Here is a 23,717-nt window from a genome sequence, read left to right on the forward strand (position 1 = left end):
GAATCTATGATTGACTTGCCCTTCTGTGAAGCTGGACCATAAGTACCTGGGGACTTTCCAGATCACAAAATAGATTAAAGTGATTACATTTAAGTTACAGCTACCAGATTCCCTCAAGATTCACCTAGTCTTCCATGTATTTCTTCTAAAATCATTAGTCAAGAATCCCTTCCCACTCCATACTAGTCTCTCTCCTCTGCCTATAACCGTTCAGGGACAAGAAGAATATGTGGGCTGGCAGATTCAAAACTCTTCCTGAGTCTGAAGAAAACTAAAGTATCGAATTGAATGGGACAGCCCAGATGAACGTGCATGGGAACTTGCAAAACACATCCATGCTCCGGATCTCCTGCACTCCTTCCACCGTGCTTGTCCTGGGATCTGAAGATGGCACCTTTGGGCTGGGGGGCAGGTACTACAGTATTAGGAACTGGGGCCTGCAGCACAGCTAATCTCCAGGTAGCCTCATCAGTACAGCTGGCCACCTGATTGGCCAGATCATCTGATTGGCTGGAGAAGGCAACAGGCTGGTTCTTAAGCCAGCAGCAGCTCACTGGCTGCTCAGTGCTTATGCCCACCACTGTGCCTGCTCCTGTGTTACCTTGTTCCTACTGCTTCTGCCTTGCATCCAGCCTCGCCTCAGTCCCATCCTTGCCATGAACCCTTCCTTGCTTGATATCCTGCTCACCCCGGTTCCTGCCTTCCAGCTTGACCTGTGGCTTTGGCTTCTGACTATGGACTCTGGTTTGACCCTCAGCTCTGGTATCTAATTCCTTGGCTCCAGCTTCTGACTACTGACTCCAGCTCTGACCTTAGTCCTTGGCTCCTGATGCCTGCTCTGACCAGTAGGCTAGACCGCCTTCATCCCAGTCAGCTGACAAATTAGTCTTTCAGATCTCACAATATTTTACTGCAGACACTAGTGTTTTGTAAAGCTGTAAATGTATTTGAAAGTATTTCTAGAGGAATCAGAGGAGGTTCCTGGAACTCACTCACTAGTATGAGAAGAACAAGCAAAGGGTTAATTGCCACAATTTAAATTTACAATGGCAAGATCTTCCTCTTAAACATTCAGTGACACTAAGTGACATTTAGTCCTTGGCCACTTTCTTAGTGAGGTTTTTTTTCACAATAAGCAAGCCCTTAATGGAAAGTCCTTTTAGCAATAAGGCATGCATGTGCTCATAAGTTCTTTCTAATACAGTAGTAAAGATTTAATGGGATTTGACACCTCTCTTGCAGTATGTTTTCAGCTATTAAAGTAATAGCAAGTGGTATAAGGGACAGGTGGCAGTATCTACAAACTGTGCTAATGGCCCATCAACATATGTTTAATGTATTCCAAGCTATACTTCACATCCTCCTGTTGCTATTACATTTCCTCTGGCCCCTCTTCTCAACAAAGAAATTTGGAGAGGAAAGGAAACATTAATAAACCCAAAGTGTTTAATTTAACAACAGATATACATTTTAATACTGCTCATAAGAAGGCTTATTTGACAAGAGAACAGCTCATTGCAGACTTCAATAATTTTGTTGCCAACATCAGTGAAAGGCTTTGACAAAACAAAGACTTTTTTAAAAATAGAATTATGGCTTTGCCACAGCATTTGTTATTTGATCATGTTGTGCTACAGCATCACTTTTTAATGGGTTACAAAAGCAGAAATGTCATGGGGCAATTTTGTGTAAATGTTTGTCAGAAAAAGACAGAGGTTGGAACCACGGCTTTTCCAATGAAATTATCAGCTTTCCTGGATGTGACCCTCGGGCAAAATTTCCTTTTTACATTTTGAGAGGCAGTATGTTCTAATGGACAGGGCAGCAGAATGAGATTCAGGACCCTGGAGTACTTTTCCTGGCTCTGCTGTTTGACCTTGAGCAAAGCTCTGTGCCTTAGTTTCCTCTCCCAAACCTTCCCATTTTGCCTCTAGCACAATGGGGTCCCATTCACAGGCAGCACTGCTAGGTACTTTCATAATACAACTAATAATGACTGTGAGCCTCGTGATACACTCATATACAGTAAGTATAGTCCTGCAGGTTCAAAAACAAATTAGATCAGTTCATGGAGCTATTAGCTAAGATGGTCAGCAATGCAACCCTATGCTCTGGGTGTCCCTAAACCTCTGACTGCCAGAAGCTGCGACTGGACAACAGGGGACAGATCACTTAGTAAATTGCCCTGTTCTGTTCATTGCTTCTGAAGCATCTGGTGCTGGCCACTATCAGAAAACAGGATACTGGGCTAGATGGACCATTGGTCTAACCTAGTATGGCCATTCTTATGTTCTTAGGTGAATTCAGGGGTCTTCAATTATCTAACAGGTGCCATGTTCTCTTGAAGAATTGTTAATGCATTGATATGCTAGGGCATAAATGTGTAAACACAAAGGATGAGGGCCCAATTCTGCCAGATATACTCCTCATGCAATCCCCACTGAAGTCAAAGTATTGTACAGTAAACAAAGGTAAAATCTGGATGGTTCATTTTATAGATGGATCCAAGAAGGTGTTTTGATTGTGCTTGATGTCTGGCGTTACTGGCAATCTGACTTAGAAGCTGTTTTATACAAGATTCTCAGAAGTACTGTACTTCTGGGAGTAACCTCACAGCCACACCCAACAGTGTATTAACATGACTGGAACTTTTGGGGTACACATCCAGTAATGATGATGACATTCCAAATTAAAGTACCAATTGGGTTGGAGGCAGATCAGAAAGACAAAATAGCCAACCTCGCTGCGGAATCTGAAACATGCCTCTGTTTAGAAACAGCAATTCTGAGCTGAAATCACTAGACCCAGTTTTTCAAAAGTATTTCACCTTTTTCATGTTGCTTTTAACTTGTTGAAGAGACAACATTCTTACCGGATGGGAGGCACCCTTAATCATAGTGGGACAGAGTGCAGCAGAGACTCTCTTGCTGTCCAATAGGCTGTAAATTACTAAACAAGTGATTAGGGTTGAGAAAGGAGACAGGACTGGGAATTGAAGAAGGAAACCTAGGAAACATTCTAAACAGCTATTTGGTATTCAGATGGCAGAAAGGCTGTCATATTTGCTAGAAGATGATGGTGTATCCTCAGGTGAGGGTTTCTTTATTGTTCATTTAATTCAGTAAGTATCAACCTTTGGTTGTAACTTGGATTCACTCAGGCTCCAGGATAAGGATTTGGATGAAAATCTCACTTGGAGATCCTTTTTGTTTGATTGATGGAGTGGGTCATCTTGTCCCGCAACTTATACATATGCAAACTGCAGGAATAAACCTGCAAATATTTTATTTAGAGTTAGAGCTTGTAAGAATAAGCCCAAGTAAATAATAAACAGCCCTCTTGTATTCATCTCCTATGGAAAGTTATAAATTTCTGTTTCTATTAAAAATATTAATCCAATACATCTTTGTGTTGCCGGTGCTTTGCCATTGACTCTATTGCCAGTAGATCACCAGTATAAATTTTGTCTGTGTTAGAATTGGAACCAATTCTCTGTGCTCTGCAGTCCCTCGAAGCACTTAAGCTTCAATTTGAAGTCAGCGGGATTACTCAGATAAGTAATGTTAAGCATGTATAGAAGTATTTGGCTGGAATGGGCCTGCATTTGCAGGATTGAGCCCTAAGGCTGTTCCCCCTTCCACCCAAAGGACTAATGAACATTTTCCCTTGCAGTCATGAGGAAGACTCCTCCCACAAAGTCTTAGCCAATCAGCACCAAGAAAGGCTCCTGAGTCCAATAACTCAAAGAGTTTCACAAGTTATCCTTGGTGACATTTATTAAGATCATAAAGATAACAGATAAATTGTCAAATGTTTATTCTGCTTAGCAAATATGTCCTCAGCCACCTGAATCCACTGTCTTCTACTCACTATACAAGTTTAACAGAAAGGGGCAAAAGGGAATGAGCAAAGGAAAATTTACACATCAAGGGCCTGATTCCTATTTCACCTTCATCAATGTAAATCAGGAATAACTCTATTAAGTCTATGGAGTTACCCCAGTATAAAATCTGTGTTAGCAAGAAGAGCATCAGGCCCTATTTTCCCTTCTCATTTTGGGGTCCATTTCTGTGTTACTGGTGTTGACAAGCATCATACTCCATGAAAAGTCCCACTGAAGTCAATGGGGAGAAATAGCATCAGAACTGGGCCCACAATTGGCAGCACTTTTGTTGAATGACATGAATCTGATTCCGTTTTCACCAAACTGTTGGGCATATTTATCACACTCACGTGGTTTTAGAGCAGTACCTCATGGAGTGTGTATAATGTGAATGTAAATATCCTATGATACGACATGGCAGGTGCAGATACGACAAGATTGTAGCATGAAGCAATTCTTTGCTGTACTGGCAACTTCTGCCTCTTCTGGCTTCATATACAAGGCTATAGTAATAATAAAAAAGCTGGGTGCCTCTATGTGTATAACGACCTCTGCAATTGTTAAGGAAGATGTATGGTATGTATATTTGATAGTAAAGAACAAGACTATAGGTTCTCAGCTGTTGAATTTAGCACTATCATATGGACTAAACTCTAGAATGTGTTGTTCAGGGTCCCTCTATCCTGCTTTTTCTGGGGGAATGAAATAAAATTCCTGCCATTTAAAATAATTCCAAAAAAAATTCCCATCTCTTTCTTCCTATATCTCTAATTTTTTCATCAGAATCCCTAGTATGAAATAAATCAGAACTTTCCTAATAGTCATTTTAATTCAAAATACCATGTTACATTTTCTTTAATATAACTAGAGCTTTATCATATGATAAGTCTTAAAATACTTGCTAATTTCCCCTTCTTTAATAGTTCCCAATTCCATTTGGGCCCTGATTATTATCTGGATGTCAAACCGTCCTCAAATTATATGCCCACAGTACTGGAAGATGGAGCCCATTTTTTAGAAACCGGGCCTTAGCCTTTCTTTAAAATTACAATCTGGCTATTGCGCCTCATGTTTCAGTAAAGTCTCTCCGTTTGTCTCAGATTTGTTTGTTACCCTTTAGCTGCCATGCCTTGATACTAAAGCAGAGATGATTAACAAATATAAAATGGGAAAAATCAGTTGATCGTCAGTTTACTAAAGGCCTGATGGAGAGCTATAGCCGCAGTAGCTAATGCAAAGTTCTGGTTAAACATTGTCCTACCGTTTGCACTCTGCCGTCTGTTGTTTTTACACAAGAGCCTTAGCAGAGGTTGGAGGCAGTATTGACTTTGTAATTAAACTATTTTAACTTCAGGATTTTGTAATCGCCACATTTAAACCATCTGTTGTAGTACAAGGGTGATTTCCCCCACCCCCATCCCTTTTAAAGTACAAAATCTCCATAATGTTTTTAATTGCAAAGAAGTAGATTTCACAACCTCTTGTTTCATGGGGCTAGTATGCCACCATCGATAGGGAAAATGACGATAATTTCCTCTCTCTAGGACAACAAGCAAAAGCTCAAACAGTGTATCAGGAGACTTACAGTGGTGTTGAGGAAAATGCCTTTGGCTGGATTATGATTATAACTGTAAATCCTGGTCCCTGCTGCCCCCTAGTTTAAGGACAGTAATAAACTGTGCCAGCCCTTTTGTTGGCATGGGTTACTTCCCCCACCGCATTGGTTCAGTTGTGCTGGCCAGCACACTGTGAGGGTGGGGATGGAAGCTTAGCTCCACCCACTCCTATGCTTCCCCCTTGGCGCTAGCATGGTGTCTGGCAATGGGGGTAGCCCCCACAGAGGAGTAAAGGACTCTGTATGCTTGGTAAAAGAATAGAGAAATTGAACCTGGGGTAAGAATGACAATAACAATAATAGTGTGCATATCTGTCTGTCCAGCCAGCCAGCCCCATCACCTTAGTGTCTGAGTAGTCTGTACACTACCTTTCATCTGAGGCGCTCAACACTTCACAAACATTAACACCCCTGTGTTTTCCTTGGACAAGTCATTTAGGGCTTGGCTACACATAAAAGTTGTGCTACACCAGTATAGTTAAAGCAATACAACCCACTATTGTAGTCACATTTATTCAATATAAAAGAGCTAGGCTGGTATCACTTATTCCCATACGGGAAAGGGAATAAACTACACCAGTATATGCACTTTTATACCAATATAACCGTGTTCACACTAGGGTTTTTTACATGTGTAACTACTTCAGTAAAAAATCACACCCCTAACCAACATAGTTATACTGGTATAACTTTTAATTGTAGACCAGAGATTAAGATCTCTCTGAGCCTCTGTAAAATGGGTGTAGTAGTCTTTTCTTTCTCCCATCCTTTGACTTGTTTGTTTAGATTGTACCCTCTTCAGGTCATGGGCAGCCTCTTATTGAGTGTATGTTCTGAAATAAAGCTATAAATAATAATAATAACCAAAGGCAGGTAATGTAAATATCCCCCCCTCCATTTTACAGATGAGAAGATATCAGTAGAAGGTTGGAGTCTTGATTCCTAGTCCTCTGCTCTGACCACTAATCACTACTGCCAGACCACACCATTAAATGTAAAATAAATATTTTATATTCTTGCTTACAAATATTTGTCTTTATTATTTATTCATTCAAACAACTTTTTGGAACCCTCCATTAGAAATTCTCTTTAGCCCTATTTTACTGTCCCTCATTTCAAACCCCAGGTCCTGTGTTTTACTAACCATCTTCCCACTTCCAGGAAGTTGGAGGGAGCTCCTTCAGCCCATATCCTGGCTACTCTGTCACCTCTCAATTGTTAATAAAGCAAAAATGTATTTTATAAATCAGTGCAAAGTTCAAAAGGAATTATTGTGGGGTTCCATGCTCTGTGCTATACAGGAAACCAGACTAGATGATCACAGTGGTTCCCTCTGGCCTTGGAATCTATCAGGTGCAAATGGCCTGTGGTTTATAAAAATGGCAGAGTATCTTTAAAGTTGTACTTTAACAGTGCTCACTTTGTGCTGTCATTCTACATTGTCTGGTACAGAAGCAGTTGCTATCAGCACAGATTAAAGTGGTGACATCAGATATGTCACATGGTGTATGTACCTGAATATCAGGTATCCAATTGTTCTTCTGTATGACGTGCTGATCACACATGATGCAGAGGCCTATGCTTTGATCTCAGCCCAGGTTTGTTTGGCATTTTTGTCTCAGGAGCTCTTCTCGAGGACAGCAGATAAAGTGGTGCTTAACAGAGACAGGTTTTTTACTGTTAAACAATGCAACCATGCTAGAAGTTGTAAGTTTGTATTTGTGCATGTGGAGACATAGAGCTGGTCAATCTCTCGTCTATCTTAAGTTGCCTCGTCATAGATTCACTTCACAAAATTGGTCACCAAAAGTGGAAATGTCTCCATAATTCTTGGAGGCTGATGAAAAGTTGAACAGTGTGACTTGAATGCAACTATGTGAGAAATTCCAGCTAAATTAATTTTTAAAAAGCCCCCAAACCCCACATAATTAGTTCATTGTGAGCCAGTTTTAATATACTATGTGTGTGACCTATTAATGATATTGGGATTAAAATGCTGATACTGGGCTTTAATAGTCCTTACTGCTTTTTAAATCAATGGCAGTTTTTTGGCTGATTGACTTTCATTGGGAGAAGGAGAGAACCCAATGCGGTGGTGGTGGTATTATTGTTGTCATGATGAAAATCAAACTAAAGCATTTTAACAATGATTATTATGAGAAAATGGTTAGTAATATGTGTGCAAATGAACTTGTCATGACAATTATAAGGAAAATAACTGCCGTTTGTTTTGTTTATGGTCCATGTAGCCCTTCAGCATTTACTACTTGATAGAGTCATTTGAGTAATGGAAGTCAGTGAGAAATGCTGGGTGCTTAGCACTTTAGAAAATCAGGTCATTTCTGTAGGAAGTTAAATAGAGACGTAGGCACCTACTTTAGTGTCCTATTTTTGAAAATCTGGGCAATTGTCAATTCATTGAATCAAGGGAACCCTTTTCAGGCGTTGAGCCCAGATTTTTAAAGATATTTAGATGTTGTTCTGCTCAGAGTTGTAAGACCTCAATTACTTAGCTGGCTAAGTCCTATTTTCAAAAGAAACACAGGCACTTAGGAGCCCGAGTCCATGAGTCTGAGACTGCTAAGTGCCTGAGTCACGGTTGAAAATTGAACTTAGCTGTCTAAATCACTTAGGCTTTGCAACTCTGAGCAGAGCAGTGCCTAAATACCTTTACAAATCTAGGCCTTGGTACCTAGAGTTAGGCACCTAAATTCCTATTTGCCCATAGAAATATATGATTTGCAGTGATGCTGAATGCCTGTATCTCGATTGACCTTATGGAAGTTGAGGGTGCTCAGCACCTCTGAAAGTCAAACCACTTATCTAATAGACTCACAGATTATAAAGCCATAAGGGTTCATTAGATCATCTAGTTGACCTCGTGCGGAACACGGGCCAGAGAATGACACCCAGTTACTCCTGTATTCTGCCCAGTAACTTGTGTTTCATTAAAGCCCATCTTCCAGAAAGGCATCCAGTCTTGACCTGAAGACTTCAAGAAATAGAGAATCCTCTACTTCCTTGATAGTTTGTTCCAATGATTAATCACCCTGACTGTTAAAAAAATATTGTGCCTCATTTCCTAACTGAATGTGTCTGCCTTCACTTTACAGCCACTGGTTCTTGTTACACCTTTTGCTGCTAGATTGAAGAACTCTTTAGTGCACAGTGTTTTCTCCATGTGAAGGTACATAAGTGCCTAAATACAGATTTACAATACATGAGTAAGTTAAAAAGTCACACCAAAGTTTGAACATTTGGCCAAATCCTCTAAATTCCTTTTTATATTAAGAGTTGTTATTATTAGTTGTTTAGCAATCTCCTACAATATATTATGCATTTAGGGTGGAAATTCACCTTTCAGATTAGGACTTTAGAGGGAGTTAAACGCTGATGTTCTGCATGGAGGTGAATGTTCTGGAAAAATCATGGAAACATGATTTAGCTTTGTTCACTATGTCAAACCCTAATAGTTGTCTCTAATAATGTTAAAAAAACACAGAGAGTCTTCTACTGGAAACTGAAAACAATTAACTTGGGCTTTAACAGGACTCCAAATATAAAAACATAAACATATTGACAACTTCAAAAATAGATATGAAATAGAGCTATAATGGCAACGGCATCCACAGGAACACCATGTGAGCAACTTTTCAGGAGCATGAGGTCTGTACCTGTGGTGACCATGGTGGGGGATGGACCAGCTCACTTCTAAAGCTATACTGGCATTAGAAGATATACTGGCATTAGAAAAGGTTCAGAGAAGGGCAACTAAAATGATTAGGGGTTTGGAACGGGTCCCATCTGAGGAGAGATTAAAGAGGCGAGGACTTTTCAGCTTGGAAAAGAGGAGACTAAGGGGGGATATGATAGAGGTATATAAAATCATGAGTGGTGTGGAGAAAGTGAATAAGGAAAAGTTATTTACTTGTTCCCATAATATCAGAACTAGGGGCTACCAAATGAAATTAATGGGTAGCAGGTTTAAAACAAATAAAAGGAAGTTCTTCTTCACACAGCGCACAGTCAACCTGTGGAACTCCTTGCCTGAGGAGGTTGTGAAGGCTAGGACTATAACAGGGTTTAAAAGAGAACTAGATAAATTCATGGAGGTTAAGTCCATTAATGGCTATTAGCCAGGATGGGTAAGGAATGGTGTCCCTAGCCTCTGTTTGTCAGAGGGTGGAGATGGATGGCAGGAGAGAGATCACTTGATCATTACCTGTTAGGTTCACGAACTCTGGGGCATCTGGCATTGGCCACTGTCGGTAGACAGGATACTGGGCTGGATGGACCTTTGGTCTCACCCAGTATGGCCATTCTTATGTTCTTAAAGCTAAAAGTATGAATATGAACTCAAGATTTAGATCCAGTAGCTGAGGGCTAGAAACTCATATCCTCCGTAGCTTGGCACAGTGGGGGCCATGGTCTACAAACTAGCCAGTGGGCTACATACCTACTCTATATAAAAAAGAGCAGATTCAATATGAAGATTCCACTAAAGGATGCTAAAAGTCTCAGCTAGTCTCTGAGGTCTGATCCTGTTCTATTAAAAATGAGAGCAGGTAGAGACCATATTAGAGAGAACTGCATTCCAGATTAGAGAACTACAAGCGCTGCATTTGTGTGGCAAGGGCTGTGATTTGTCCACCTCTCTTTTATAGTTACAACAGATTTTAATTCGAGTGTCGATTGTCTAAAAGTTGAAACTTTATACATTAGATTTAATTGTTTTTCTCTGCCAGTTGATTCAAGGAGGTGACTGTCTTGTAGAATAAACCTTCCACACAAAGGTGAATGATAGGATGGGAGAAATATGCTATTAATTTACCATTATGAATGTACAGTACAGGAAAGAAACAAAAAACATAGAATAGCAATCTCTTTTTAAATGCAGAATTTCACTGTATGTCTCTTTTTACTGTAGCAACCAGGGCATAAGGGCAATGTGAACATGTGGCCCTTTATTTGATCAAGGATAATAATCAACTAAGCCAAGAGAAAGGGAAGTAGATTTTCCTATTTCAATCGCTTAATATAATCTTTTATGCATTTCCAAATGGGTGTCTATCTGTGCTCCCATTGTAAGCAGGAAAAACCTGCACGTAACAAGAATCTGAATTTGATACACATGGAGGCTTTTAAACATATGAAATATTACTGAGCTTATTCAATAGCATTGCTTATTCTGCCTTCGGAAATGCACAATATGGGCCTGATTTTTCTGCCTCCTATCACCCTCATTCCCAAACCTGCTCCTCACTCAGAAGTGAAAGGTGGGCTGAAGGCCCCACTTTTGATGATTCAATCCCTTTGGAGAAGCTGAACCTCGCAGATGCCCTGTTACCATGGAGAGTGGCAGTGGGATTTGTGGGCAGGATCTCCCCCATGGATATGCAGCTTCCCTGCCTCTGGGAAGCTGCATTCACCAGTTCCATTTCCATTACCATCATTATGTCAATAATGTTGAGCTTGGAGCAGTTTCTCCTGTTGTGCGCCACGCTGTTAGAAGTGATCCACCCGAGCTTGCAGACGCTTACCCACCTGGGACATCATGCTGATCCCGGGTGCAGACAATGCCTCTATTTCCCATTGAGATGTAGCCTTTCCAAGTGTATGTGGTACTAATGACCATTGAGACAGTGACCAGTTGCCTCCTTCACCAATTCAAAGTCAATTATCAGCATAAGGGTATCTATGTACTGCTGCTTTGTGCACTGAACCGTCTCGTCATTCTCCAATTGCATCTGCTGATCATGCGCTGTGCTATTGTGAAAGCAGGCAAAGACATTTTATTTATCTGGGATTCCAAAGGTACTGATCTTTGCAATAGGACAGAGACATCTTACACAACTCACAAGAGCATGGAGGCTTTTTATATAGTGCATCATAGGTGCCGGAGTCCCAGTGGTCCCCTCAGAACTACATTCATTTGAATTTTGATTTTCTTTATGTTCATAGCTGATGTCCATCTTGGAAATTATGCCATTTTTTGGGAAGCAGTATTCTCACTGATAAGTTTTCCTAGAAAGTGTCTGTCATCCACGAGTAGGCCAGAAATTTTAGGCTCAAGACCTGTTTGGAATATTTTTGCCACAGAAAATTTCCACTTTTCATTGGAAAACCAAAACCCCCAACCCCAACATTTTGGGGGTTTCGACCAAAAAAAATTACTTTTTTGGAAGTTTGTAGCCAAAATTGTTTGTTTGAAAACTGTCAAAAATAGAAAATTGTATGTCTGGCAGTTTTACAAAGAAAAGGACATCGGAGGGGGGGAGGAAAGGAAGGTAATGCCCCATTTTCTGGCCAGCTCTAGAATTTATATTTCTGGCTGACTCCAGGATGGCAATAATAATATTTGAAGCCTTATCCAGGTTTAGATTCCATATTCTTGTGGGGGGGTATTTGAACCCAGGTTTTGGGCACATCGCTATAATTTTCCTTTTTGTGATGGTGACACTCTGGGGGGCAATGACTCGACAGGGCTCTATTTTTCTCAGGATAATTCAGCAAAAGCAAAAAAGCCTGCTTCGAAATCCAGGAGGAATGTATCTGCCTGCACTACCTTGATGTATAATCAGGATGGTGCACAACCAGAAAGGATCTGACTCTTCCGTGGGGCAGGGTAGTTCGATGGAAAAGGGACCAACCAGGGAGTGACTGGTAGGTGTGCTTTTTCTAGTGCTAATGTTCTTCTGCTAATTGGTATGCAGAGTATTTCTTCATGTGAATGGTGAAGCAATAGGAAATATTGCTTATCATTTCCATGTATGTTAACCCCACAGAGGTAACAGTGTCTGTGTGTTCTGTTTTTGGCCTGCCCAGTCCTGTCTGCTCCCAGTTCCTGATAGTTCTCTACCCCTAGTCTGTCACTTTATTAACTGTATCCCATGCATTCCTTTCTTTCCCACCCATTCATCAATGTTTTTGTATGTTTGCAGTCCTTATCATCCCCGTTTTGTTACAATGGAAGATCATGAGACTTGATATCTGTGAGTTGAATATTTATGCTTTCTGTCTGTGCCCTCTGTACTATCTCCCTCTCCAAGCTAGTTGCTGCTGTCTGCATACGTTTGTGGAGTGAAGGGGCTGCCTGGCTTGGCTTTCTTGCCTCCCAGCCATAACTGTTTTCTGGCTCTCTGTATTCTTGTTTGAACTGGGACCATTTGTGTTGGCAATTGGTTGGCAGTGGCACTTGTCACACCGCTTGTGAAGTTCCCCATCTGATGATAATGTCTATCATTCTATGTTCCAGGGCTAGGCCAATGGTGACCCGAGTTGATGACTTTCTTTTTTCTCCCAGGTTCTTGCATTTCTCTGCCCCATCTTTAATTCTTTTCCTAACAGATTGTTGCTAGTGGTGCCAAATAGGTGTGACACAGAGAGGTGTTGGCTCTGCTGTACCTCCACCTTTCCATGAGGGACTCTGACAGTGGTCTTGGCTTGTGAATTTGCAATTATGCCTGCTCTGGAGATGGATCAGTTTCTCCACAAGCCCATGGCCCACAAAGCCATGGAGACAGGCCCATTTCCTTGCAGTTCCACCTTCTCTTGTAGTTTCCCTTTACTTTCCGTAGTGCATTTGTAGTGAGGGGCAGACTCTGTTCACTGGTACTGAGAGTGGAGCAAAATCCCACAGTCAACTTATTTTCAGACTACAAGTAGTACACCTCTCTATCAGTTCTGGAGATACATTCTTTCCAGGCCCCCCACAATTAAGGACAGCATCAGGGCCCATATCTATGAACTCTCAGCTACTTCTCTGGTATTACTATTGCTGCTTGGGTCTCTGTTACTTGTATTTTTATCTGTTTTATTGTTGAACAGAGAGCAGAGTTGAGGAATTCATTCATCCGCCCACTCATATACTACACAGTCCAAGTTCACTGTCATTTCTCAGCTCCCTTTTTTGAGGAGTGGCTCTCAGATTTTGGTTTTTGGAATATTCTCATTTGCCAGTGAATAATTGTGTCACATGCAATCTATACCTGCAGGTTTTTATCACTTTGAATTGACTTTCTGGAATATACATACTAGAAATGTCACATGAATTTATATACAACATATGCTCAAACTAAATTATACAGTATTTCCAAATGATCACTCTCCATTGAGTCTATTATTTACTTCTTTAATGATGCTACAATACCAAAAATAAGAATCTTAAAAAGTTCTGAATAATATGAATTCACATAAGCAAACTTTAGATTGATATTAGAAGGAAATTCACATTAAGTGATGTAGCATTAAATATACCAAACCACACTTTTGACTAGACTATAAGGCCATAAAGGCACCAATTGCTCATTTGAATTGCTAGGATATCAAATCCCATGCAATTTGCCCCGTTTTTAATTAAATAACAAACTCCGAGTCTTCTGACCATATAAAGGTCCTCTTGATTGGTTGAGCCATTTAGATGATTATTTAAATATTAGAGGCTTGGTTTTTTACTGTTCCTGCTGTCAGTAATGAATTACACCTTACAGTAGTTTAATATTTTAGCTGGCCTGCATCCAATGTCCATTATAATGTTAATCTGCTAATATTTGCTGATGGATATTGGGATATTGGGTCTTGTCTTATCCAAAGATGGATGGTTTAGATGAAGCACTTTATGACATAAGAACATAAGAACGGCCATACCGGGTCAGACCAAAGGTCCATCTAGCCCAGTTTCCTGTCTACCGACAACGGCCAATGCCAGGTGCCCCAGAGGGAGTGGACCAACAAGCAATGATCAAGTGATCTCTCTCCTGCCATCCATCTCCATCCTCTGACAAACAGAGGCTAGGGACACCATTCCTTACCCATCCTGGCTAATAGCCATTAATGGACTTAACCTCCATGAATTTATCTAGTTCTCTTTTAAACCCTGTTGTAGTCCTAGCCTTCACAACCTCCTCAGGCAAGGAGTTCTTGCACTTAATTTGGCAGCGTTTATGCTCCTTTCTATTTGCCTCACTAGGATTTGACTTCCACTTTTTAAAGGAAGTCTTTTTATCTCTCACTGCTTCTTTTACATGGTTGTTAAGCCACGGTGGCTCTTTTTTAGTTCTTTTACTGTGTTTTTTAATTTGGGGTATACATTGAAGTTGGGCCTCTATTATGGTGTCTTTAAAAAGTGCCCATGCAGCTTGCAAGGATTTCACTTTAGTCACTGTACTTTTTAACTTCTGTTTAACTAACCCCCTCATTTTTGCATAGTTCCCCCTTTTGAAATTAAATGCCACAGTATTGGGCTGTTGAGATGTTCTTCCCACCACAGGGATGTTGAATGCTATTGTATTATGGTCACGATTTCCAAGCGGTCCTGTTATAGTTACCTCTTGGACCAGCTTCTGCGCTCCACTCAGGACTAAACCTAGAGTTGCCTCTCCCCTTGTGGGTTCCCGTACCAGCTGCTCCATGAAGCAGTCATTTAAAGTATCGAGAAATTTTATCTCTGCATTTCATCCTGAAGTGAAATGTTCCCAGTCAATATGGGGATAATTGAAATCCCCCACTATTATTGGGTTCTTAATTTTGATAGCCTCTCTAATTTCCCTTAGCATTTCATCATCACTATCACTGTCCTGGTCAGGTGGTCTATAATAGATCCCTAATGTTATATTCTTATTAGAGCATGAAATTTCTATCCATAGAGATTCTATGGAACATGTGGATTCACTTAAGATTTTTACTTCATTTGATTCTACATTTTCTTTCACATATAGTGCCACTCCCCCCCCCCCGCACGACCTGTTCTGTCCTTCCGATATATTTTGTACCCCGGAATGATTGTGTCCCATTGATTGCTCTCAGTCCACCAGGTTTCTGTGATGCCTATTATATCAATATCCTCCTTTATCACAAGGCACTCTAGTTCACCCATCTTATTATTTAGACTTCTAGCATTTGTGTACAGGCACTTTAAAAACTTGTCACTGTTTATTTGTCTGCCCTTTTCTGATGTGTTAGATTCTTTTTTATGTGAATGTTTATCATCTGATCTGGCCCTTACATTATCCTCTTCCATCCTCTGCTCCTGACTATAACCTGGAGATTCTCTATGATTAGATTCTCCCCTAAGAGAAGTCTCTGTCCGATCCACATGCACCTCTGCAGCAGTCGGCTTTCCCCCATCTCCTAGTTTAAAAACTGCTCTACAACCTTTTTAATGACAAAACCTTTAATTAGCATCTGGATATGAGGGGGCTGGTATGAGAAAATGAATGTGACAAGAAGTTATGCATGTAAATCACAACACACTCAAATGAGACATTGAGTACCACTGCCTGCCTAATAAGAGCCAATTCCTACCATTATGGGCATGCACATGCAGCATATGTAAGCCCCAGTTGCCAAGAGCACATCCATCAAAGAGACATCTTGCCTTTTGAATAGAGGATGTCCCAAGCTGTGCTGTCATATCACAGGATAAGACATTGTTTACCACTTTCCTGACATATGTTATTTATCATTGCTGGCTAATTGCACCAACCAGCTGCTGAGAGCAACACATGTGCTCATTAGAGTGTGGACTACACATATCCTTTTTCTGGATAACAATCCCCCCTTTGGTTATATATAGTCCCTAGACATAGGAGCAAGTGGGTAGAGCCACTCTCTCTCCTATTTGGCCAATCCCCAGTGTGGTGCAGCCTCATGAGACTTTTACCTTTGTGGCACCGTATATTGAGTTCGAAATCTGTATTTAAGTACTTCCCCTTAACTGCTCACTGCCTCCTGTATGAAAGGAAAGAAACCTTATATAAAATACCAATTTATAAACTATAGTAAATCAGCACAATGATGGGGGAATAACATAGATGAGATTGCAGCTCTACTTTCTTTGTTACATGTTCATAGTCTCATAGATTTTATGGCCGGAAAGGACCATTATAGCCATCTAATCTGATCTGCTGTCTAACAAAGGTCATCATAATCCCATTCCGCCCGCCCCCCACCATAAAAACCCAGTGGCTCCAGCACATGGGGAAGTTCTAATCCTCCTCTGAGTTGTGTGAACTGGACCAATAAAACTAAACAGCCCCTTAAATCTGGGAAATTTGCATTTACATCCAAATCTGAATGCCGTGGCTTGAGACCATTACTGTAGGATACTGTCTAGGGTTGCCAACCTTCCAGGATTGTCCTGTAGTCTCCAGGAATTAAAGGTTAATCGTTTATTAAAGATTATGTCATGTGATGAACCCTCACGGAATACATCCAGCCAAAATTGGTGACCGTAATACTGTCTCCTCTTAAATGTATATGATGACAGGTTGGTGTTATGTGTTTATTCCCACCAGGGCCAGCCCAAGACCTAATGGCGCCCCAGGAGAGGAGCATCTTTGGCACCTCTCCTCCATTTGTTAAACATTTGAATACCTTATTTTTCATTGCATTTGTAGCCCATTTCAGGACTGATACATGGTTTGCATGCTTCTGCATCTGTTCTTTGCTCTGGTCATGTGTAGGAACAGATGTTCCAATAAATCCCTTCTTCCACTCACTGTTGCGCCCCCTTTCTATAGAATTTTTGAAAGCGCGGTATGTAGAGGCTCATGGGCTGGGCCAGTCCTAGACTCCCCCACCCCCCGCCCCCCCCCCCAAGCCCGGCATCCTAGGTCACTTGCCACTAAATCCGGCTCTGCTGCCTGCCCCCTTCACAAACACTCCTACAGAATCGTGACCCTTTTAAAGGGAGAGTTATTAAAGCATAACTGGAGTTTTGCAATATGTTTTGATCATCTCCACTACATTCATGTTGGGTACACAGAGCCCTAGCCAAAGGCCCACTGAAGACAATGACAGTAATTCCATTGACTTCAATCAGCACTGGATTGGACCCGTACAGCACAAATATTTTCAGAATTCCAGGAGATTTTGTGGCACAGTTTCCATTTAATGTCAGTTATCTGGCACAATATCAGGCAGTGGTATGAAATATTTAGAGGATAATGTTTGCAGTCTCTAAAGGTGGGATTTAAATAAGAAAGGTGTTTAAAGTTTTATTATTATTATTTTAAAAGAAAAAAACTGCCCTATAACATGGCTAATTCTTGTGGACTCTAACTTTAACATAAGTAGGAGCATAAGGCACCAAGCATTTGAAATTGACATTTTAATGCACAACAGTAGAAAACTTAAGAATTTTGATTTAGATTGATTTGAAGCAGTAAAAAATTGACCTTGTAAACATTTCCATAGGAGGTAGAAAACATACATTTGACTATTTGTCAAACAAGAGACAGTAAACAGTGACTCTGCAATCCTAATAAATAACAAGCATCACAGGCATTAAATAAACAATTTTTATACAAAAAAGGTTTACGTGAAAGACTGAAGCGGTGTATTTAATAAATTAAAAATGGGAATAATTATTTCTTCACAGCCAAGACATGTTTGCAAGAATCATTGGTTCCTTCTGCTCACTCTGAAGTTATGACTTCAGAACTGCATTGATGATGACAATTTCTGAGCAATTCATGTGCAGGACACAAATCTGAATATAGCTCATTTTCTGTTTGGGTGTTAATATCTTCAGGATGGGTTCCTTACGACCAATTTTTAATACTTTTTCATCCCAGTCATTGATGGGGTTTGACAACTAATAAAACCATCAGAGGCTAGAACTGGAAAAATGTAAAAAAATAAAATGCCACTCCTAATTCAGGTGCCTCCAGCAGCAGCTCCCATGAAGACAGTGTTGATTGGTGGTAAAGATGACACCATCTCTCTATTGGGCTGTCCATGGGAGTCCAGCGTTTCCTGAGAAGGATACTGGTTAGATGTTCCGTACATGCACTGGGAGGAGGATGCAGATATTGCAGTTTGCATATCTGAAGCTATGAAAAGAAAGGTAACTGTCACTGCACGTTTTCTGTTTGATTCTCTCTATCTTAATATACAGTTTACTTTAATTAGATACAAGCCTGTATTCAGACATGCCATCTCCCTAAACATGGGTAATGGGGGGGGCTGAAATCTGAACCCACTCTGGATTCAGATATGAATATCCCAAATGGCTCCTCTCTTTCTAAAGGGACAACCTAAAATCCCAGATCTGAAGGAACATCCCTGAATTTTTAGGATGTTACAAATCCAGCTGAACTTCACAGCAGGAGCCCATCTCTAACACAAGGCATGTAAAATGAAGCATGTTTGCTATTCCTCCTCCTCCCCCATCTAGCATCATTCATTCCAGTATTGACTCTTAAGGCTTGTCTACACTTACAGCACTGCACCAGTGCAGCTATGCCGCTGTAACGCTTAGTGAAGACGCTACCTGCACCAATGGGAAAGGTTCTCCCGTCAGAGGAGGTACTCCACCTCCCCAAGAGGCAGTAGCTAAGTTGACTGGAGAAGTCTTCCTGTCGACATAGCGTGTCTACACCAGGAGTCTGATCGGTACAACTGCATCGTGGAAAAGCCACACCCCTGAGCAACGTAGTTATACCAACATAAGGTGAAAGTGTTGACCAAACCTCAGACTGCATCACTGCCTCTAGATGTAATAAATCAAACCTTCCAGCTGGCAAATATCATCACAGGACACAAAAAGCTCTTCATGAGGACAATCCCTGGAGTGTTTTTTCCATGCTGAAGTTTCTCTTAAAGAAGCCAGCCAGCAGTGGCTATTTGGAAGTCTTCAGAAGAACCATAGTTAAACTCTGTTTTGGGATTTCTTTGTGACTGGCATAGGTGAATACAGCTTTTTAAGAAGTTATTGCAAGGAAAAGAACAAGGGCACAGTTAAGTGGCAAGATGAGTGGGCAGCTGCCCATTCCTAGATTTGGGGAATCATTTTAAGTCTGACTGTCTTGGCCAAATTGTTGCTCACACTATTACCATGATTGTTCTCACAATCAGGAGACTGTATGTGCCAATAGCAAATTAAGTGTTTTCAGATTTGCCAACAGGGATATCTGACTGGCATGTGCATCCACAGAATTAGTGCACAGTTCTACAAAATTTTTTGCATATTTCAAAATCATGGCCCTTTTAGTCAAAACTAGTTTAACTAGCAAACAGACGCAGCTCTCCCAGAGAAAGTGGGCAAGGAGGAGCCAGAAAGAGAGATGGGGCAGTCATAGTCATATTTCATATTCAACCACGTGTGTTGATTTCAATATTGTTAAGTCTTGAATATTGCTAACCATTAAAAAAGGGAACATCACCAATAAAAATTATCAAGACTCAGACTGCAGTGGTTTGGAAACTTCAAGAAAAGGCATGAGCTAGTATAGAGTGCAAGTGACATGTGATTAGGGCTAAGCAGAAAACAAATTTCCTGGCCTGAAAGCATTTTTGAGATTTAGAAAAAAATTCCCATCCTAATGGTGACAAAAAAATCAAAATCTCAGAAATTTTTCAAGAACTGTCAGAAATATTTTTCAGTTTGGGTCAATGAAAAGATTTCATCGTGATAACGTCAAAATATTTTGTCTGAATGTCAGTCTTCCCCCACCCACCTTTTAAACCTTTTTAAAGTCTAAATGACTAACATTTCTAAATGAAAAGTTATTTCGACTCAGAAATCTGAAACTTTTTGTTTCAAATGTTAAAACTGGATATTATGGCAATTTAGAAACTTTTCCCCCAAAATTTTTGTGGTGTTGTCATGTGAATTCATAAATTCATAGATTCCAAGGCCAGAAGGGACTACATTAAGTCTGACCTCCTGTACAACGCAGGCCATAGAACTTCCACAAAATAATTCCTAATGAACATTTTTTAGAAAAACATCCAATCTTGATTTAAACATTGTCAGTGAGAATCCATCACAACCCTGGGTAAATTGTTCCAGTGGTTAATGACTCTCATCACTAAAAATTTACACTTTATTTCCAGTCTGAATTTGTCTAGATTCAACTTCCAGCCATTGGATTGTGTTATACCTTTCTCTGCTAGATTGAAGAGCCCATTATTCAGTATTTATTCCCCTTGTAGATACTTATAGACTGTAATCAAGCCACTCCTTAACCTTCTCTTTTTGAGTTGGGAGATTCATTGAAGCTTGAACAGTTTCAGTTTCACCCAATTTGCATTTTTGAACCAAAAAAAGTTTTGTTGAAAAATTCCTGACCAGCTCTACACATGATCTGTCTAAAATAGAAGACATTATTCTTGCATCTTTTGCAGTTTATTGCACAAGATATGCAGAAAAGTGGGGAAAGAAAATCAAATAGCTGGGGTCTAGAAGCAAATACATATTATGTATATAGAGTCTAATTATGCTGTGATTTACATCCTCCTTGCAGTTCTTCTGACCCCATTAATAAATTTGAATGAAAATAAGGCCTTGTATAATGCAGCTGACTTCCATGGAGTTAAAGGGGGATGAACTAGTCCTTTATTCTTAATATTTACCTTTCCAAACACCTTGGGATCACACGGGTCTCACGCTGGCAAAACTCACTAACGTCAGTGGATGTTTTGCCTTAAGTGAGGACTACAGGATTTGGCGAAGGTGTACAGACTACACTGTATTAAGGTGTTACCAGGTTCATAGTGCTTGCTTGATCATAAGAGGTACTTACTTATGGGGGTCCGACAGACTATTGAAGATGAGGAATCTGTATAGTATGAGCCTGCCTGTTTTCTTCCATTGTCATCTAAGATGTTGAGTGGGTCATGAATGTCATTGTATGGTGGCAGTGGTCGAATGCTGCTTACACTACTGATTACAGAAACATGCTGATCCACCATTGATCCAAGTCTGTGGGATTCTGGGTAGTTTATGTTGTTTCCATAGTATCCTATTGACAGGGGAAAAAAACAAAAAAGTAAAATAAAATAACTGCATAAAAAAGAAAGGTTGCTCTAGTGGCTTAACTGCATGATTGGGAGTCAGAAGATCTGGGTTCTACAGCCATCTCTGTTAGTGCCTATCAGCGCGAACTTGGGCAATCCATTACCCCTCTGTGCCTCCGTTTCCCCATCTGTCAAATGGAAGTAACAGTACTTCCCAGAAGTGCTGTGAGGTTTTAATTAATTAATGCTAGTAAAGTGCTTTGAGAACTGCTGACAGATCATGCTCTTGAAGTGCAAAAACAGAGATGGATCAAAATCAAACGCTTGCAACTGAACCCATTGAATTTTAGGTGGTCTAGGATTAGCATCTCCAAGTTGAAATACATTGTTCCAGGTCAGCTCCAAAACCAGAAGGGGCCAATTTTCTGGTTCCAGTCAGGCTGTAGAGAAAAGCTAACTAGAACAGCCACTCTTACAAGGATTTGGTACCGTGGAATGCAAACCAAAACACTAACTTTTATCTGGCCTTGAATTCAAACTTCAAACCCTAGCTCAAATATCTGGATCTAGTTCCAAACACCATGTCTTCAATTTCTATTTATCCTTGTTTTGTTCTCATACATATGTATATGAAAAGCTAAACAAGCATTATTTATAGAACTAATATAAATTAGCTACAAGTGACTGGTTGTAGTCATTATGCTACAATAAATCCATTATGTAAAATCCACTTCTTTTAAGTTTTCCCTAACTAGCTACAGTAGCTTAGTGAATTCCTTGGCACACAGCTTATTAAACATTAAGGCATTATCTATGTACAATGAAGAGAGAAGAGAATCTAAAAACTTGCCCAAGGTTTCGGCACAGAGTGAATCTTTCACTGTAAAGTCAGAGTCAAACCTATCTCATCCGCAATCAAGTAGTCAGAGGAGCAACTACTCAGCTTCATATCCCTAATTCAGTTCTGCCCCTTTGAAAATTTGACCCATAATAGTAAATAGATTTTGAAATGGATGGCCAAGAAAAAATACAAGGAAAGAAAATTCTAATTATAATGGTATTGCATATGTGCTGTGCCTTTCATCCTGAAGGACCCAAAATCACCTCATAAACTGATCTACAGGTCACAGTCCCTGAAATAGGAATCATTTCACCGACCACATCTCTGGGGTGGGACATGGCCACTGTTTTAAGTTCACAGCAATCCACACTAGGACCAAAACCCTGAATTGCAACCAAGCTGTGCTTTAAGCCACTTTTGTTTTGCTACCCTCGCTTGAGGGCTGGCTGGACACTGGATTGACCTGGTATAAAGAAGAGCAACTTGAGGGTTGCTCCGTTTGATACCAGCTGCCTAAGGGGCTCTTCCAGCAGTGGAGATTGCTGAAGCATAGAGACATGGACCATGCCCCCTTTACGCTCAACAGGCCAACTCTGCTAGAGGGACGTTAGCACAGGAGCTGTGAAGGCCACCCGGGGATCCTCCTGGGCAGTAGGAATCGGGAAATCAATCCTCAAGTAGCTAGTTACACTGGCTTTACAGCTGCTTTGTGTCATCAAAGCAGTGGCAACCAGCCAGGGTGCACAGGAGGGTAGAAGTTGTGAACAGGAACTGAAGAACACCTTATGTGTGAGAGAGGAGACAAAGAGCAAGTATTGCCTCTGGATATGAATAGATAGTCCAAGAGAAAGGAAGATGCTTATAAAGATTCATACCATTGGAAGCATTAGGGGGATATGTTGCTCCTGGACAGGCAGCAGACACTGAATTGCTCAGGAAATTGAAGCTCCCAGTGTTCAAAAACTGCATATTGTGTGTGTCCTGAGTAGTCGAGGAGGGACCGTAGTTGGAGGGAGACCTGGGATTGTATGGAGACACAGCACAACTGCTACTGAAGTAGTCTCTGGAGAATTGCTGCTCACTCAAGGCTGCAAATCGACTATGCTCTGCCCTGTGGTGATAAACTCCTGAAGGGGTAGGGGTCTGGGGCCTGAACATGGCCTGGTAATTGGAATTGTTTCCATAATAGCTCTGATTGGTTTGTGACAAAGTCTGGTAAAGGGGCTCTGAATAGGAAGAGCAGTGTGAATGTGTGGATAACACTGGGCCTACACTTGGCGGTCTCCCAGCCATTGGGCCCTGGTTGATAACACTTCCTCGATTGGCCATGGCTGGGGAAATGGGTGGAGTCATTAGATGACCAGTGCTTTGAGAAAGCTCCAGCTGACCTGAAAGAAACAAACATTAGTGTTAGGTAGTGTTCATGCTGTGATATTCTCAGATGCTGACTAGAGTGGGTTTTTGTAAAACTGTAAATATAACACAGTGGTGAGTGTGTGTTATGGGTTCCCCTCTGTGCTGCTCTGCAGAGGATTTGGAGGCCCTCAGTTCAATCCCTGGTGTGTTGGCCAACATGGCAGCCATCACATTAAATGGTGAGGGGGGCACCTCTAGTATTCAAACTGCTGTGGACCTCA

At 40.8% G+C, this 23,717-nt stretch overlaps 1 protein-coding gene across 1 annotated transcript in view; it reads right to left on the reverse strand.

The window, feature by feature from the left end:
- Positions 1–18,155: 18,155 nt before the first annotated feature.
- RFX6 (regulatory factor X6) overlaps positions 18,156–23,717 on the reverse strand; it is a 50,323-nt gene continuing 44,761 nt past the window's right edge. Inside the window, exons 17-19 of the mRNA XM_024205391.2 lie at positions 22,956–23,468; positions 21,026–21,244; positions 18,156–18,349 (exon numbers count right to left, since the gene is read on the reverse strand). Coding sequence (XP_024061159.2) covers positions 18,156–18,349; positions 21,026–21,244; positions 22,956–23,468 — 926 coding nt within the window. The remainder of the gene's footprint in view (positions 18,350–21,025; positions 21,245–22,955; positions 23,469–23,717) is intronic.

This window comes from Terrapene carolina, unplaced genomic scaffold (assembly GCF_002925995.2).
Source record: "Terrapene carolina triunguis isolate 2854851 unplaced genomic scaffold, T_m_triunguis-2.0 Scaffold85, whole genome shotgun sequence".
NCBI lineage: Eukaryota > Metazoa > Chordata > Testudines > Emydidae > Terrapene > Terrapene triunguis.